The sequence below is a fragment of the Podarcis raffonei genome, chromosome 2 (assembly GCF_027172205.1).
Source record: "Podarcis raffonei isolate rPodRaf1 chromosome 2, rPodRaf1.pri, whole genome shotgun sequence".
NCBI lineage: Eukaryota > Metazoa > Chordata > Lepidosauria > Squamata > Lacertidae > Podarcis > Podarcis raffonei.
The window spans coordinates 24,953,394-24,971,804 of NC_070603.1; the positions used below are offsets into that span (position 1 = coordinate 24,953,394).

Consider the following 18,411-nt stretch of genomic DNA (forward strand, 5'->3'; position numbering starts at 1 on the left):
ATAGTAATAACAATAACAACAATAATAATAATTTATTATTTATACCCCGCCCATCTGGCTGAGTTTCCCCAGCCACTTTGGGCCGCAATGCCCATCAAACTTTTTTAGGGGAGGGGGCAGACCCCCTCAAATATTTTATTTTTTTGTAGCGGGGGGGGGGGCGGCCCGCCCATAGGAGTTAGCTCCTATGCCTGTGCCTTAGCGTAGGCGTAAATATATATATATATTCCAAAGCGGGGATGGCAGCATCTCTCCCGTCGACCAGGCCCTGCATATTCTGAGGCAGGAAGGCAGACCAGCCGGCCTGCTGCTTCCCTCACGGCCGGCCGGGCTACGAATCCGGGAGCAGAGCCCTCGCGTCTGGAGAAGACCCGAGCCAGCCCTCCTCCCCGCCCGGCCTCCGCCCTCTCAGTCCGCCTGGCAACGGCTGGAACCGAGCCGGGCTTCGCGGCCGACGCGGAAGGGCGGAGCAGGCCGAGCCGGGCCGTGTGGGCCGCGGCTATGACAGAGGGGCGTGCCTGAGGAGGTAGGCCTCGCCTGGGCGTGGCGGCCCGCGGAAGCGGCGTGTTGCTTTTGGGGGTTCAGCTGTGAGGGGAGAGGTGTTTGGGTGTTGGTGTCAAAGCAGAGGGCCCCGAGGACGGGGAGGGAGGGAGGGGCCTTCTAGCATGGGCATAGCCAGGATTTTTGTTAAGGGGGGGACAGGCTTTTGTTGCGGGGGGGAGCAGAACCTCATGTATTGATTTGTATTGATTTTGATTGATTTGGGGGGAGGGCAACTGCCCCCCTTGGCTACGCCCATGAGTTCCGGTAAGGATGGAGGTGTCACAGTCAGGGCAGGGGCGTGTGTATTGTACTGGGTCAGGGTTGCCAACTGCTCAGGCCCTCCCAAGAGTCGCCATTTCCCAGGGACAGACAGCCAGACACACACACACACAGACAGAGATTCTCTCTATATTTTTAAGGGGGGAATATCTCAAAGCGGTTTATAACCTGTATTAAAACATCAAATAAAACAATCCAAACATTACAGAACCAAGTCAAAAAGAGCATACGCTCTTAGCCGGAAACTGAAATATTAAATGCAGTCTCTTGAAAAGTTAGAGAATCACAGAATTGTTGAGTTGGAAGGGACCCCGAGGGTCATCTAGTCCAACCCCCTGCAATGCAGGAATCTCAACAAAAAGCAGGATTGTTGAGGGCCCCATCTCTGCGGTCCACTGCTAACACATCTGCCCCCGCCTCCTGGCCCTGTTCCTCCTCACTGTCACATCCTGCTCACCTGTCCCCGTTGAGCATACAAGAGAGAAGACAGAGCAGCTTCCTTCACTTGCCTTGTGCCTTCCCTCTGGGGCAGCAGTTCTCAACCTGTGGGTCCCCAGATGTTGTTGGACTACAACTCCCATCATCCCTGAGCTCTGGCCTTGCTAGCTAGGGGTGATGGGAGTTGTAGTCCAATAACATCTGGGGACCCACAGGTTGAGAAAGGCTGCTCTGGGGGAACAAGAGTGAGAAGTCAGCAGAGGGGTGAAGGAAGGAGGAGGTAAATCCACTCTGAAAAGGGACCCATTTGGTGCATCTTGCCCAAGTAGCCCCTGAAGCTGGTCCTGCCATGTGTTTGTAAGTGTATAGCAATGACAGCTCAGAATAAAATAGCAAGGGGTCTGGGTAACTGCACACTGTCAAATTCATATAGGCACAAAATTATATTTTATAGGATAGATGATGAGGTTTGCTAAGCCGCTTCATTGTTCTGTCAGAACCTTCTTCACAGAACTGTGGCTGATCTATATAATTGTCTTCTTTTAGCTAACAGTAAAAATAAATAAATACTTGGCCAAGCCTTTGGGGAAGGGTGATTGGGAATGACACCCTATTATTTCTTTCTACTGTATTGAGCATGATGAGTAGCTACTGTTTTTAAGGTTATGTTCATATGATGACTTCTATGGCTTTTCATTGCCAAGGTGTCCTGAGCTCTGATAGCAGGAAGGGCAAGGGAAACATTAAATAAGCAAACAAACAAATTCTAGAAAATTGTTTCGAGAAACAAGCTCTAAAAAATTAGTTGAAGCTAGTGTGCCTTAAGAAGTCCTCCCATGACAGCCAGTCTGGGACCCTTAGCTTCATGCATGCAAGGTAGCTTTTGGCATATGTGTATAAAAGAGCAGCTTTTCTTCCCCACCCAAGTCAAGTAGCAAGTTGTTTTTGAAACTGAGGGAACTTTTGAAAGAAGTTTGGGATATGTTAAGATGTCAATAGTTTTTTCCCTTCTTTTTTCCCTTTAAACTTCCACTGGGCAGGCCCAAGCTCTTGAACAGACCTAAAGTAATCTTTTGGTGTTTCCTGGAGTTTTTAACGGCACCTACAACAGACACATTCATGTAAAATACAAATTAGAATCAAATTTATTTGTTGTTGCGGCCATCCTGGTCATTTGTGATCATCATGGTCAGACCATCACTACAAATAAATACAGTGGTACCTTGGTTTATGAACTTAATCAGTTCCGGAAGTCTGTTCTTAAACCAAAGCATTCTTAAACCAAGGCGTGCTTTCCCATAGCAGTGAGGGACTCAATTTACAAATAGAACACACTCAACAGGAAGCGAAACATGTTCTGCTTCCAAGGGAAAGTTCACAATCCAAAACACCTACTTCCAGGTTTGCAGCATTCTTAATCCAAGTTGTTCACAAACTAAGCTGATCTTAAACCAAGGTACCACTGTGTACATGGGATGCGGGTGGCGCTGTGGTCTAAACCACAGAGCCTAGGGCTTGCTGATCAGAAGGTCGGCGGTTCGAATCCCCGTGACAGGGTGAGCTCCCATTGCTCGATTCCTGCTCCTGCCAACCTAGCAGTTTGAAAGCAGGTCAAAGTGCAAGTAGATAAATAGGTACTGCTCCGGCGAGAAGGTAAATGGTGTTTCCGTGTGCTGTTCTAGTTTGCCAGAAGCGGCTTAGTCATGCTGGCCACATGACCCGGAAACTGTCTGCAGAAAAACGTCTGCTCCCTCGGCCTGTAGAGCGAGATGAGGGCAGCAACCCCAGAGTCATCCGTGACTGGACCTAACAGCCAGGGGTATCTTTACCTTTTTTACCACTGTATACATCCTATCCATACTATATGGTATGTGCCTAGATACACCATTAAAAGTCAGTATTAGCCAATTGATACATGCATACATATCTTAAAATGCAAACAAAAGCACGAGTTTCTATATTTCATTGATGATCAGATCTTTGCAGTCCACCATATTATTCTTGATGAACATTCTTCTTAGTTTTTGGGAAGCAACTGCAAATCTTACCATGTTGTTTGTCACAAACTTATCAAGTCAGACAACAAATAAGTGATCTTTACTCAGTAGTCTGCTTCAGTCATCTTACATAACAATTCAAGAATATACTTAGCTCTCAGTTCAGAATACAAAGGACAATATAGTACATAATGGTATAGATCTTCAACTGCCACATATACAAAGCTGCTTTTCTATTGCGATTTTCCTATAGCGTCCCTCTAAATATTCTGAGGGCATAGTCTGAAAACGCAGAGCCAGAAATGCCTACCTAAATGAGCAAATTGGTAAATCATACAGATAGTTCTCAAAGCCATGTGTGTCTTGCTGTTCTCATTAGGGAAGATTCAGGGTCTGGGACTTCTTCTCTAACTCCACCTCTCCCCTCCTCCTGCCCCAAACACACGCATGTCAGAAGAGGAAGATAAGAACATACCACAACATCCTGTACTGATGGCACTGCTGATCATTAATATGTGATTTTAAAAGGCCATTCATGATAGAATGGGTTTCCTGTGCTGTTTAATGTTTCTCAGATGTTCAGAATGGGCTGTGGTTGAAGACAGAGTGACGAGTCTAATAAACCACTGCTTCGATTTCATTAGGACAGACGTCATGCATTGTAACTGGATTTAAGAACCACCTAGATCTTGGTACAATGTGGGTTTCAGACTAATGTAAATGTGGCTGGATTATTTTTTTGGTGACAGTTGGGATGTAGTGACCCAGTGAACATTGTATGGAACTAGGCTGACGACTGAGTTTGTAGCAAGCCTTTCACATGCTCGTCTTGTCCAAAAGCAGAAGCTGATTGTGAAATGATGGTTGGGTATGGAAATAGGACAGGAATGAGGAAGCTGAATGTTGCATATGTAGGACTTGATGGTTGCTGAGTAAGCAGCAAGCTGCAAAATATGGCTGGTGGGTGGCTTGTTACTAATCGTGAAAGGAATAATAGGAGCTTGTGAGGAGTGGTGGAAGAAAGGGAACAGTTTAAAATAAAATAAAAATGTGTGCATGTGAAATGCAGATGTTGTAACACTTTTCATCTTTCTCTTTCATTAGATGAAGGTTATTAAACATTCTGAGGAGGTGCTGAAGACAGCCCTGGTTTCCAAGGACACACAGCTTGCAAAACTTTATGAGAAGTTTAACCCTAAGGAGAAGTGCTTGCTAAATGAAGCATTTCGGCCAGGCAGTGTTCTTTTCAAGCCCATTACGCTGCATTCTGAATCGGATTGGATCTCCTCACACCCAGAACCCACCCAGGATTTTGCACAGTTTTATCATGACCCTTGCAGAAAGACACCAACTCCCCAGAAAAATCGGATTTATGTTCAGCCCATTGGTAATGCTGCCTACAGAACCTTATGGCCAATAAAGCATGCTAACCAAGCTAGGCAGGTTCTTTAATGAGTCATTAAATAGGAACTAATTAAGCTGGGGTTTTTCAAGCTTTTCACCTTCAGGGAAGCCTTTTCACTTTGAACAGTCTGTGCCCATCTACCACAGAGCCCTTGGACATTGCAGAAGATATCACTCATATTTTGGGGTGCACTTGGTTGGCAAAGGACACCCGTGAAGCCTCACCATGTGCCTTATTGTATATCCAGTCCTTTGAAGTCTAGAAAGTGTTTCATGACACATAGGAATTGGTAGATCGGGATGAGGTACATGAGAAGCATAGAAACCTAATTTTATATTGCATTTTATAAACCTTCACACCCTTAGTTTTCATCAATACAATAGTCCTCTATCATTTACAGAACTTCTTGAAATCCCACTAGCGTTATTTGCTCATCACATACACATTTCAGATAGTCTGAAAATTTTCCCCAGTCTTCAATGAACTTTTGATCTTGTATATATCTGATCTTTCCTGTTAGTTTGTCGAGTTCAGCATACTCCATCAGTTTCATTCTCCATTCTTCGATTGTCGGCACTTGTTCCTGTTTCCATCTTTGGGCCAATAATAATTCTCGCTGCTGTTACTGCATATTGGAAAAGTTTACAGTCCATTCTATTTATTTCATTTCCTGCTATTCCTAAAAGAAAAGCCTCTGGTTTCTTAACAAACATATATTTCAACATCTTTTTCATCTCATTATATATCATTTCCCAGAAGCCGTTCACCTTCTTACAATCCCACCACATATGATAAAATGTTCCTTCTTTTTCTTTACATTTCCAACACTTATTACATGTTTTATACATTTTTTGCCAGTTTCACAAGTGTGATGTACCATCTATAAATCATTTTCATAACATTTTCCTTTAACGCAGTACATGCCGTAAATTTTATATTTTCATTCCACAGTTTTATCCAATCATTAAACTGTATATTATAACCCAAATCTCTGGCCCAGTGTATCATAACCGATTTAACTTCCTCATATTTTGTATACCATTCTAGCAAGATTTTATACATCTTGGACAAAATTTTATTTTCATTGTTTATTATTTCTATTTGAAAATAAAATTTAAAATATATATATAAAATTAGGAAATGCGTATTTAAAAATTTGAATAATGGATGATTGTCAGAGAGGTTGAAGGAAGTCTAAAAGAGAAAATATGTGATAAATTTAGATTGGATACTATAAATGTATGTTGGAAAATTTAATAAAAAATTAAAAAAAGAGAGAGAGAAGCATAGAAACCTGCTTTACATAGAGTCCTGGGGAACGTCTTGCTCAGAAGTGGGCAGAAAGTAGATCAGGATCTGCTGGTAGATCTCTGGGTGGTTTGCAAGTTATGCCTAACCGGGGAGTCTGACTTTCAGATGTCTAGCAGTAGCAACAACATAGCGATTTCTTATACCTAAATTAGACTGCTGAAATAAAGAAAGCTAAACAGGAGTGGGCATTTGTGACGCGGGTGGGTGGCACTATGGTCTAAACCACTGAGCCTGGGGTTTGCCGATTGGAAGGTTGGCGGTTCAAATCCCCGCGACGGGGTGAGCTCCCGTTGCTCGCTCCCAGCACCTGCCAACCTAGCAGTTCGAAAGCACGTCAAAGTGCAACTAGATAAATAGGTACCGCTCCGGTGGGAAGGTAAACGGCGTTTCCGTGTGCTGCTCTGGTTTCACCAGAAGCGGCTTAGTCATACTGTCCACATGACCCGGAAAAACTGTCTGCAGACAAACGTCGGCTCCCTTGGCCAGTAAAGCGAGATGAGCGCTGTAACCCCAGAGTTGTTCGCGACTGGACTTAACTGTCAGGGGTCCTTTACCTTTACCTTTTTAAACAGGAGTGGTCATTTGTGTGAAAGGACTGTGAGTTCTAGAATTGAAAACAAATTCCTAAGCTCAGAGTTTGCTTATAGTCACCCTCATTTATTCAAACTAATGTATGTATTTTGCACATGGCTTTGGTTCTTGATGTTCTAATAAAAAACAAGGTGGGCCACAAGCCTAAAGTCTTCTGACCTCTAGTTTGCACTGAGTGGTAGCAGTTCTCCAAGATTTCAGAGAGGAGTATGCACTCTACTGCTGAGCAAAAGAACTTTAAAAAGGGTGTCCTAGTTATATAAGTGTAGTTCAAACTTTTGTTTACTTTGTTTAAAAGTCCCACTGATATCAACAGACTTAAGTGTACAGGTATATCCCATTGCAATAAATTGAATTTAAGCATGTCTGCTGTGTTCTTGCATCATATATACAACCATAATTTTAACCTTCGCTACTATTTGAGTGCTTGCCTTTGTAGAGTTTTTGCTTTTTGTATGCCATTAAAAAGGGAAAATCTAAATTTGACCCTCAGATAATGTTTCCTGGCTTTGATAGCCAGTTGTGACCGTGCTGGATAGTTTTGCCAACACACCCCTTTTCACTTTTATCTCAGCCCCCCACCCCGGCTTACTATTTGGAATGGCAGCCAAGACAATGTGGCTCTCCCTACCAAAATATGCAGGAGAGAAATATCGTGCCCAGTGGGATATAAACAGACAGATAAACCGTGTACATGTTTACTCAGAAGTAAGTCTAATTAAATTCAGTGGGGCTTGCTGCCCAATAAATAAGTCTACATTTCTCTGCATTGTGAACCTTCTGCCCTATGACTTATTAAATGAGAGATAGCCAACGTGGTGCCATCCAAATGTTAGACTACAACTTCCATTATCTCTGGCCTTTTCCCATGCTTACTTCGGCTTATGGGAGTTGTAGTCCAACAAAATCTAGAGGGCACCATGTTGGCCATTCCTGCATTAGATGGTCTTTGGCAAACCATTATCTCTCTGCCTTTGTTCCTCATTTTTAAAACAAGACTAATGGTGCACATCTCAGAGTCTTATTCTAAAGCCGGACAAGATAAATACTACAAATCATGGGATGTATTCAACTAAATTAATGTAGTAACTGAAGCCAGCACAATGATTCTCGCTAGCACAACATGACTCCCCGCCCTATGCCCTCCCCAAATCTGCTCAAAAGCGTTGCAAGAACTTCTAAGACAGCACATCGGGGAGGGAGGAGAGGGAAGATTGTTCTTTTTCAAGCAGAAATGTTTGCATTTCTTTAGCACTATATTGAATGCAAACCCATATCTCATATTTTAAAAGAGTACTATGTATACAATAGCTCTTCATGTAGTTTGAGGTGGGAGGGGGGCAGAACTATACAGCTGAAGCTATAACATGCTGCTTTTCTTCACTGTTTTTGGTAGGTTCTTTTGGAGATTCCAGAGTTAGCACAGATGTCTACATGAAATGGCTGAAGGATTACTGTGAAGCCTTTTACTACGGCTTGATTGTACGAATCCTAGGACCAGTGCCAGTTTCACACACAGGTTGCCCTTTTCGGATCAATGAAAACACACACAATCTGCAGATTCATGCAGGTATGAGCAGTGCTTTTTTTCTTTTAAAAATGTTTAGGTGTACTCTCATTTTCCTACTCATATTGAAATACTGCCCCTCAATGAGGCCAAACTTAGATTGACAAAATGTTTAGGGGTATGCATACCCCTGCATCCGATTGGGACTTTCTCATGGCGTTAAATCAATTTTGCCAGTTCTGTGGGCTAGCTTATAAATCTTAGCTGTGTTAAAATAGCATTATGGCACTCTTTTTAGCAAGTAAGAACACTGAGAATTCTTACTCCTGAATGACTGGCTGTAATCAGAAAGCAAATGAGAAGGTACTCCAAAAGTCTTCAAACTTTTATGTCAGCTTCATGCATTGAGCCTTTGGGATTATTCCGTGTGAGCCTGTCATCCTTCTGTGCAGTTCTTAACCATGAAGGCAAGAAGGGTAACCGGCGGTTCACACCAGTTGCAAAGAGCAACACTTAGAAATATAAAACCTAGGAAGCTTCTTCAGATTTGAGAGTATTTCTCTGTCCAGCCCATTCTAGCCTACTCTGACTGGCAGCTGCTCTTCAGGGTCTTGCTAAGTGATCTTTTTAACTGAAGTTGCCTGGGATTGAACCAGGAACCTTCTGCATGTGTTTTTCCGCTGAGTTATGGCTCCTCCCAGTACTAGTGCTCCTGTTCAGTTTTTGTATGGTTTTGTCACCTGTGGGACAAACAACAGCTTTGGGAGGTTGTGTTTGTGATTTACAGTCCTATTCAGTACATGCATACTTAAGACTAAGCCATACTGAGTCAACTGGCTGTATAGGTTTGCTGCCTTAAAGCAGGAAAACAACACTGGAGGTTGAGAGCGTTAAATACCCTCTCCCCAAGAGCCACTCCATCTTGCTGTAGCTGCTTTCAACTTGAAAAATAAAGCGTAGAAGATTAGATGACAGGCCCCTCAGCACCTCTTCCAGCTTGGTCCACAGAATGCTTGTTTCAGTTAACCATAGCTAAGGCAAACCACAGTTTGTCTCAGTTCTGACATAGTAGTAAACTCTACTTCGTTACAAGCAGAAGCAAAAACTTCCCAATGTTCTCCATGCCACATAAGGAGATGAAATGAAGAAGGGTGCACAGTTCTGTGACTCTCCCTGGCTTATTCACATAACAACAAACCATTACTTATTGTTACAGGGACTGTATTTGGATGGATCTTATTCGCACTAACTATAACTGTCTTAAAATCTGTTGTGTAGACTCTTGATAGTAGGCAAGAGTTATGACGGCTAGATTCCTTTTCAACTGAAAATTATTTATATCTGGAGGGAAATTCTGGCTGTGTCTTTCCCCTGGCGCTAGATAGATAGAGGACTGTGCGGAAACAAAATGGGAGAGTACAAAACTGCAGTTTCATTTGCTTAGTGGTAAACCGAGTGGTAGACTCGTTGGTTTTGCTGCTTTTCTCTGTGGAGAATGCTTAACTTGGTGGTAGGTAAAGGACACAGGTATCTTATATTCCTTTTGTATAGCATGGCTTAGCATTAAGACCCTTTAAAGCTGCTGGAAAATAGTGGGTTTGGGAACACCCCTCCCCTCCGCCAAAAGCAGTCTCTGGGCAATGTGTGTACAGGGCAATGTGTAGGCACAGGCTACAAGCAAGTGTGGAAAACAAGTGTGTAGGCATAAGTTCTCAGCTGGCTGGTGCTCGAAGTGGGCGGCTGAAAGGAAACCATGACACTCACTTCTTGCTTCCCTCCAGCCCAGCACAAGCCCAAGGAGGAGGCAGGCTCATCCTGTTGCCCTTCAGTCCTGAGCGTTTCATGGAACCTGGGCTGGAACCCAAGACAAATTTGCACGATGACTTCAGCACTTCCAAAGGGATGAGCAGAATTTGCCTCCCTTGGGTCAGAAGCATTCTAAATGCGGTAGGCTCAGTGGTTAGAGCATGGTGTTGATAACACCAGGGTCGCAGGCTCCATCCCCATATGGGACAGCTGTCTATTCCTGCATTGCAGGGGGTTGGACTAGATGATCCTCAGGGTCCCTTCCCTACAGCCCTATGATTGTAAGCCATCACAGGGACTTGAGAGCTTTCAGATCCTGGGCCCTCTTCCATCAAGCCGAAACAAGCTTCCAAAAGTGAGGAGACATACTGGAGGGCACAAGGAGGGAAAACCTCTTTGCTCTGCTCTCTCCCATCGTTGTTTTTTCTTCTGTATATCTCTACTTAGTATCATTGCAAATGTCAGATTAATTTTAATAGAACTAGATAGCTCCAAAAGCCATCTGGAATTCTGGGTTATGCTGTCCCTGTGTTAGGGCATTTACAATCTCCTGTCCTTTTGCTTCTGCTGAGAGAGACCTATGTCTGTTGTTCATACAGGTCACCTCTTGAGTTACCTAAAGAAGAAAAAGCCAAAGGATGCTTTTTGTATTGTGGGAGTAACCATGATAGATCTTTACCCAAAGGACTCCTGGAATTTCGTCTTTGGCCAAGCCTCCTTGACTGAAGGTATATACATTGTTTATTGTTTTATTAAGTCATCAAGACTATATATGACTTTAATTTGATGATGAGCTTCTTTTATCTTTGCATAAAATATCAGTACGGTGGTACCTCGGGTTACAAACACCTCGGGTTACAGACTCCGCTAACCCGGAAGTAGTACCTCGGGTTAAGAACTTTACCTCAGGATGAGTACAGAAATTGTGCGGTGGTGGCAGCAGGAGGCCCCATTAGCTAAAGTGGTACCTCAGGTTAAGAACGATTTCAGGTTAAGAACAGACCTCCGGAACGAATTAAGTTCGTAACCAGAGGTACCACTGTAAGACTGAATACAAGCCAACTATTTTTTGAGCAGTGGGGCTGCTCCAGAAGTGCACTTTTTATTTTGGTATATGTATTTATATATTAAAATACAACACACATTGAGGAGAAAGCATTTCTTATTTATCAGTGCACATGATGAGGAAGAAAGCTTTGAAAATTGAGGCTGCTTCTGAGGGAGCTGTGCTGCACATCCTGTTCCCCTGCCAACCCTGTGTAGTCAGTGTTAAACTTTGCCACAGATGGAATTCAGATTGGCGTCTTTCCTTCTGGCAAGCTGAAGTCCAACTCTGAAGCTGCAGGCATCCCACTTGAGGACAGGGTGTGATGCATGACTGCATGGCCATGATAGCAGAGCTCAGCTTGTGAGAATGAAGGATGTCCTCCACACAGCACAGAGCCTTCTGGCATAGATTAATGGCAGTCTTTACTCACACAGGATCCTAGAAGCCTTGGTGCAGATCCAGCATGGCTCTATGTAGATGAGGGGTCAGAAACCTGTGGCTCTCCATCCATCATCCCTGACCATTGGCCTTCTTGGCTGGGGCTGTTGGGGGTTGAGTTTCTCCACTCCTGGTGTACATCGTTCCCTACCTTCCCAGCCTTTGAATGGCGGAGCCAGCCTCTTCACATTTAAGGCACTGGCAGTAACTATAAGTAAGCTGAACAGAAACTTTTAAGGCCCCATGCTAGTATGAACCTGCAATGAATATGGCTGTGCAGATTGTTGTGAAATTTCTGCTGAGATAGAACATGGTTTGTGCTTGCACTAGAGCAACTGGGCTTTTCCTTCCTACCCCATCCGGACAGTGGATTTCAAACCGGAGATGATAGATGTTTCTGCAGAATTTCCAGCTTGGTGTTGTGAAAATGAATATGCTTTTGAAAAGGTTCTGCTGAGTTCTTTTGATTCAATAAAGGTCCAATAAACAGTGCAGAGGGAGGGAGGATTTGTAAGAGGGTTGCAGTACATCTCTTGACCACAGAGGGGTGGCAATAGTACATACAAAACAAAAGTCTCCTGTGCTGTCTAGAACAGTAGGGCATTCTGGACCATGAGGATAAAACTGTGTGAGATTGGGTCTCTTCTCATTTTTGCAAAAATCAACTCGGGAACGACGACACTCAGATATAGATACAGATGTCAGGGATATCCATTTCCTTCTGTATCATTTTCATGATAAAACCTACCACCCCCTTCCTGAAACTCTGACCTTTGCAACATACCACCTTGAGGTGTGCTAACGAACAACAGCGCTTACCAAGTTCAGAGGAGGGCCATACAAATCTATGCAAAATACAAATTTCCTTTGAGTGCGATGAAGTGGTTTGAGTTTTGAGCAAGTCATTTCCCTAAGGTAAGAGGAGAGTGGCCAGATTCAGAAGAGGGCTGGACTCCTGCAACTTTATTAGTCACACACGAGAGACCATTTCAGTAGGAAATTCAGTAATGCAAGTACACTTGCTAAAACTCCCATCTCTACACAAACTATTAAAAGTGCAGGAGGCCTGTCCTCTCTTCACCCGACTCCCTTAACTCTTACAGGACAGTAATGAGCTCCTTAGAGGAAGGGTAGGATTCAAATGTAAAAATAAAATAAAAATGCTATCCATCAACTTGCTTGAAGCAAGTTGCAGCTAAAGGTGGGTGCTGCAGTGGGGCTGCAGTTCTGTGGTTACTCCCAGCCCCACCCATGCTTTCTCAGCCTGACCTTAGTCGTACATGTTCCATTCCCACAGCAAATGTGGAATTCTTTTTAGAGATGACTGCTGTGAAGCCACAGCTGGCCCCAGGAGTTCTGGGGAGACCTTGGGACCTTATGAAGCTCACGTGTCTGAGCAAGAACATTTTTGTAGCTGGACTGATCTCAACAGGGGCCTATGGGTAAGTTTCCCCCATGTCACTTCTAGGTGGAAGAGGGGAGGAAGCCTCATTTCTGACTTTCTAGAAGTATTGTACTTGCTTTTCCAGTAGTATATTCAACATTTTGGTGCTATTATCCTGTCACCACAGCCGTCTGCCCTTTGTGGGAACCTTAATTTGATTTCCTCTTTGCATTGTTAAGGAATGGGGATCTTCAGCTTTGCCAGGTATGACAGCGACTTTTACAGTGCAAACTACAAAGGCACACTGAAGACTACAAAGAAGCTTCCTCCATCTGACTATTCTGTGTTTGATGGCTACTATACCCCTGAGATCACAAGCAAGCTGCTTCTGAGGTCCTGCAAAGTGGGTGTGCTTCAGATTCCTGGCACTACATTTCCACATCTAAATCAAATCTGTGTTTTAGTCACCACATTTCCTTTAATTCTTTGATTAATTTCCTTTAATACTTTAATTCTGTTAAAGTAAGTGGACTTAACACTGTTTATTTATTTTACTTCTTTAAGGCCATTTCTATACTCCATATATATATATATATATATATATATATATATGGCATACAACCACAAAAAACCACAATACTTTGTTGCTGGCAGTAAACCAAAATGATGATATACAGTAATCCCAGTTTTGTCACGTCACTGTGGCTTGATAGCCTAGCCCTAGCAAGGGAGTATTTGGATCTAGAATAACAAACTGGATGTTTAGCAGATCTCCAGAAAAAAACATGATTTATTTAGTCTTATTAGGAGTTCGACATTTTTGTCTTGTGTGTGGTGTTTGGGAGGCTCATGTTGCTTGGATGTGCTGCTTTACTTTGGCTACATGAAACCTCTCAGAATAGGCCGCTCAATTCACCTCCTCTTAAGGCAATGAGGCTCATCCACCCTGCTTTCCCTCAGGAAAACCCATTGTTTACCACTGAATTGGGTTGGGCTTTCCCCCCTGCAGATTGGTGTTTGTTCCGATTCAGCAGTAAACTGTGGGTTTTCTCGGGGAAAGCGGTGGGGCAAATGAAGAACTGCTCGGACCCATGCCTAGAAATTGTGGGATAAGCGGAAGCACGGACGAACCTGTAGTCAGCTCACAGTTAACCGTTTTGGTTTAACTGGGAAGCAGATGTGGCTGGAGCTCTGCATTAAGCAAGCCTTTCCTGTGGAAGCCACTGTGCACAGAATACATAAACAGTTTTTGTTGGGGAAGTGAAAATATCAAGTTTTGTTTTGGGAGGGTTTATTGCGTAATGCTCTGCGTAACAGCAAGTTCAAGTTCCCTGAAAGAGCAAGAATTTTATCACCGTTAAGTGTATACCTTGTCTTGGAAAAGAGCTAACAATACAGTCCTTATTATTGATTGATTGATTGATTCATTCATTGATTGTGTGTGTGTGACTGGGTCGCTCCAGCCACTCTGGGCAGCTTCCAATATATACAGAAACATATATTAAAAAGCTTCCCTATACAGGGCTGCCTTCAGATGTCTACTAAAGGTTGTACACTTACTCATATGTAGTGCCGTGGGGAATGTCAGGTCCTTAGAACACACACTCCAATTGTTCCTTGTTTCATTTGGTCCTGTGTTTCAGACCCTGACTCACGAGATTGGGCACATCTTTGGACTGCATCACTGCCAGTGGTTAGAATGCGTCATGCAGGGCTCCAACCATTTGGAGGAATCGGACCGACGCCCATTGGATCTTTGCCCCATTTGTCTGCGCAAGCTACAGTCTGCCCTTGGCTTCAACATTCTGGAAAGATACAAGGTACAAAAAGATTGCCATTCAGGTTGGAGACATCCATCTTTTTTGCCTCTTACTCTAAAACTAAACATGGGCAAGTGTTACCCCAGCAGTGTAGGAACTACTTCAGGCTGCTTTCAACTTACGGGTTTTTTAGGGGGGTGCATTAATGTAGCTTTTGATTTTACGTCTCATTTTGTATTTAACAGATAGAGTATTTTTTGCTTATTTATTGTACACCACACAGAGAACTTTGTTATGGGACAGCATAACAATGTTGAAAATGAAATACCGTATTTTTCGCTCTATAGGACGGACTTTTTTGCCTCCAAAAATTAAGGGGAAATGTGTGTGCGTCCTGTGGAGCGAATGCAGGCTCCTTGGCTTCAGCGATAGCAACGCGAAGCCTCCGAAGCGCAGAGGGAGCGCTCCCTCCGCACTCCGGAGGCTTCGCGTTGCTTTCGCTGAAGCCTGGAGAGCGAGAGGGGTCGGGCTTCAGCAGAGAGGGAGAGCTGTGCAGCGCCCCTTCAGCTAAGCGGGAGGAGAAATGGAAGCGGCTCTGTTTCTCCTGCCACTTCGCTGAAGGGGCACTGAGCAGAGAGGGGGAGAATTTTTTTTTCTTGTTCTCCCCCTCTAAAACAAGGTGCGCCCTATGGTCCGGTGCGTCCTATAGAGCAAAAAATATGGTAACTTAAGAGACGAGTTATCACTTTCTCCTCGGTGACCCCCATCCCATGCTGCCTCCTTGTAGAAACAACCCTGTACAGATAGTGAGATTAGATTGTTGAGGATTCTCAGTCCTCAGCCGAGATCCACCCTAGATTTTGAGAAGTGAATGTCAATAAGCCACTGAACTGCTTAAGAACTGGTTATATTTTAACACACTATTTTCTTTATGAGGAGATAAATCCACAGATCTGCCACACATAGCCTGAAGAAATATTTCTTTGTGTTTCTTCTGCTACGGTTTGTTTCTTTGCTTCTCTTTGTCTCCTTATCTTCAACAAATAAAGGCACAAATAAACTGAAAGGCCCTGGAGAAAGCTGTGGTCTAAAAAAATGCACAAAAGAAGTCATTGTTGGTGCATAATCGTGGTTCCATGCCAAACCAATTGGTTTATCTTAACTCTTTATTTTATTTGACACGACCATTTTATATAAGACTTTTAGCAAGTGTTTGGATTTCTCCTAGGCATTGCAGAAGTGGATGGAGGAAGAAGCTACTGGAACAGAAGAAGGGCTTAGCAGTGAAGCAAGGCCAAGTTTGCAGAAACCATTGGAAGCATTTAAAGAAAGCTATGACTGGATTTCCAAATGCCTAGAAGTTCTACAGAAGTAAAATCCTTTGGGGTGTAGGTAACGTTAAAGTGAACACTCTTATTTCAGTGGTGGGCAGCTGCTAAAATATAAGATGATGATGAATGAATGAATGATTTGTTTAGTTCTTTCATTTGAAACTAAACAACTTGTCCTTAAAAGTTTAGTGAGTTTATTTTGTGAGAAAGGTTTCCCCTTGCTACTTAGTTTAATTTTTTGTTCTGAGCTATCATATAAAACATTTCAAAATACTTCAGCTACGTTGGAATCCAAAGAACTAACACCAGAGATTCATACTTGCCCCCCTTTTGATTGGCAGTCTTACCATTATCTACCTGCAGGACAGTTGTGTAACATTTACATACCTTGAAAACCTGGAATTCTAAAACAAGCAATGGCTCTTTGGCACAGAGCGATGTACACAATTTTTTTTAATCAGAGAACATTCATACAATATAGATGGATCAAGTAAACCTTAGCTTTTCATTGCCTCAATTCTGTGAGTTACCTATTATAAAGCTAAAAGTCAGGAACAGTGAGGTTTCAGCAGCAATATCCATTGAAATCAGCATTTAGTTTCAAATGAATGTTTATGAGGATTGATGTGTCCATTATCTGAAGGTAGTGGGAATTTTCCTTAAGATGAGTAGACTGAACAGACAACACTGCCTGTCTTGAATCCGTTAAACTAAAACATACAGGTACGTAGCTTTTAGCTATGCAATCAATTTAAATTCTCTAATAGTTGGAGTTGTTCAGAGAGTTAAGGATTATTTTTACTTATATGAAAGATTCATAGTCCACCCTTCATTGTTAATATTGTTTGTTTGTTTGTTTGTTTGTTTGTTTGTTTGTTTGTTTTACCCCGCCCATCTGGCTGGGTTTCCACAGCTACTCTGGGTGGCTTCCAACAAAAGATTAAAAATACATTAAAACATCAGTCATTATTAACTTCCCTAAACAGGGCTGCCTTCAGATGTCTTCTAAACGTCAGAGAGTTGTCTATTTCTTTGACATCTGATCAGAGGACGTTCCACAGGGCGGGTGCCACTACAGAGAAGGCCCTCTGCCTGGTTCCCTGTTTGATTTGTGCTCTATAATACAAACTCTATAAAAATTCTTTTTAAAAAAGCATTAAACCATTTCTATTAATTTTACAAATAGTATCCCATAATTAGATTGGGTCACAATTCAGGGAAAGCCTTCTTGAACAAAAAGATCCTCAACAGCTGCATAAGTATCAAGACACTGCATCTGTCTGATCTCAGCTGGTAACCAATTCCAAAGGGCTGGAGCAGCAACACTAAAAGCCCTATTTCTAGTACAAAGTAGCGCACTTCTGGGGCATGTGGTGCTCTCTGCAGTGGCTTATCTGAGCAGCACCCAGCAGGGATATACAGTGGTACCTCGAGTTAAGAACTTAATTCGTTCCGGAGGTCCATTCTTAACCTGAAACTGTTCTTAACCTGGGGTACCACTTTAGCTAATGGGGTCTCCTGCTGCCGCCACGCGATTTCTGTTCTCACCCTGAAGCAAAGTTCTTAACCCAAGGTACTATTTCTGGGTTAGCGGAGTCTGTAACCTGAAGCGTCTGTAACCTGGGGTACCACTGTATAGGCAAGATAGGGTTCAGCTATAACAGATCAAAAAAGGGACGCGGGTGACGCTGTGGGTTAAACCACAGAGCCTAGGACTCGCCAATCAGAAGGTCGGCGGTTCGAATCCCCGCGACGGGGTGAGCTCCCATTTTTCGGTCCCAGCTCCTGCCAACCTAGCAGTTCGAAAGCACGTCAAAGTGCAAGTAGATAAATAAGTACCACTCCGGCGGGAAGGTAAACAGCATTTCCGTGCGCTGCTCTGGTTCGCCAGAAGCGGCTTAGTCATGCTGGCCACATGACCCGGAGCCTGTACGTCGGCTCCCTCGGCCAATAAAGCGAGATGAGCGCCGCAACCCCAGAGTCGGTCACGACTGGACCTAATGGTCAGGGGTCCCTTTACCTTTATAACAGATCAAAGTGTCTCAGGCTGCACTACTTTGATCAATGATCAATAGAGGATGTTGCACTTACGCTATCCTAGGAGGCACTGGTTATTTAGTAACAGTGTACAGCCCAATCGTATGCATGCTTGTACGGATGTAACCTCCTGTCGATGACTTACTCCTGGGTAAACGTGCACAGGATCGTGCCACAGTTTGTAAAACAAACATGAGGCGCGCTGGAGGCAGGTGGTGCGTATTAAAGTGCGGGTGGGCGTGGCTGCTTTCTGTGCACTGCGCCGCAAGCGGCTGATCCAGGAAGTGCAGGCTGCACGTGCGCTGAGGCACTCGGATCTCGCCCCGGCTGCAGCCTGGTGCGACAAATAGGTTGGCGGATAGCCGGTCGGAGTGCCCTGGCTCAGCTTTCGTGCCGGAAGCAAGCTCCTGGAGCATGAGGGCAGCGGCATTGTGCAGGCCACGGCTTTCGGAGATCTCTCCTGCAAAGCACCCACGGGCGTCCCTGCTGCTCGCTGCATCGCCGGCCTCGCAAAATCTCGCCTGCGTAGGGAGACA

At 43.8% G+C, this 18,411-nt stretch overlaps 1 protein-coding gene across 4 annotated transcripts; it reads left to right on the plus strand.

The window, feature by feature from the left end:
* Positions 1–174: 174 nt before the first annotated feature.
* Positions 175–16,021, plus strand: AMZ2 (archaelysin family metallopeptidase 2). Of its 4 annotated transcripts, none has more exons than XM_053375373.1 (7): positions 175–526; positions 4,362–4,644; positions 7,961–8,134; positions 10,477–10,605; positions 12,987–13,154; positions 14,391–14,567; positions 15,736–16,021. In XM_053375373.1, the coding sequence occupies exons 2-7, from the start codon at positions 4,362–4,364 to the stop codon at positions 15,786–15,788; spliced, it is 984 nt and encodes a 327-aa protein (XP_053231348.1). In that variant the 5' UTR covers positions 175–526; the 3' UTR covers positions 15,789–16,021. The 4 variants fall into 4 exon arrangements, with proteins under 4 accessions (XP_053231348.1, XP_053231346.1, XP_053231350.1 ...); XM_053375371.1 differs by having other exon boundaries at positions 12,987–13,150; XM_053375372.1 differs by lacking the exon at positions 175–526 and adding an exon at positions 703–807 and having other exon boundaries at positions 12,987–13,150.
* Positions 16,022–18,411: the final 2,390 nt, after the last annotated feature.

Excerpts from the sequence above, each read along its gene's own strand:
- AMZ2 (XM_053375371.1), top strand. The coding sequence starts at position 4,362 with ATGAAGGTTATTAAACATTCTGAGGAGGTGCTGAAGACAGCCCTGGTT. Across the intron at positions 4,645-7,960 it reads GATTTATGTTCAGCCCATTG|GTTCTTTTGGAGATTCCAGA; the intron begins GTAATGCTGCCT and ends TGTTTTTGGTAG. Across the intron at positions 10,606-12,986 it reads CCAAGCCTCCTTGACTGAAG|GAATGGGGATCTTCAGCTTT; the intron begins GTATATACATTG and ends TGCATTGTTAAG.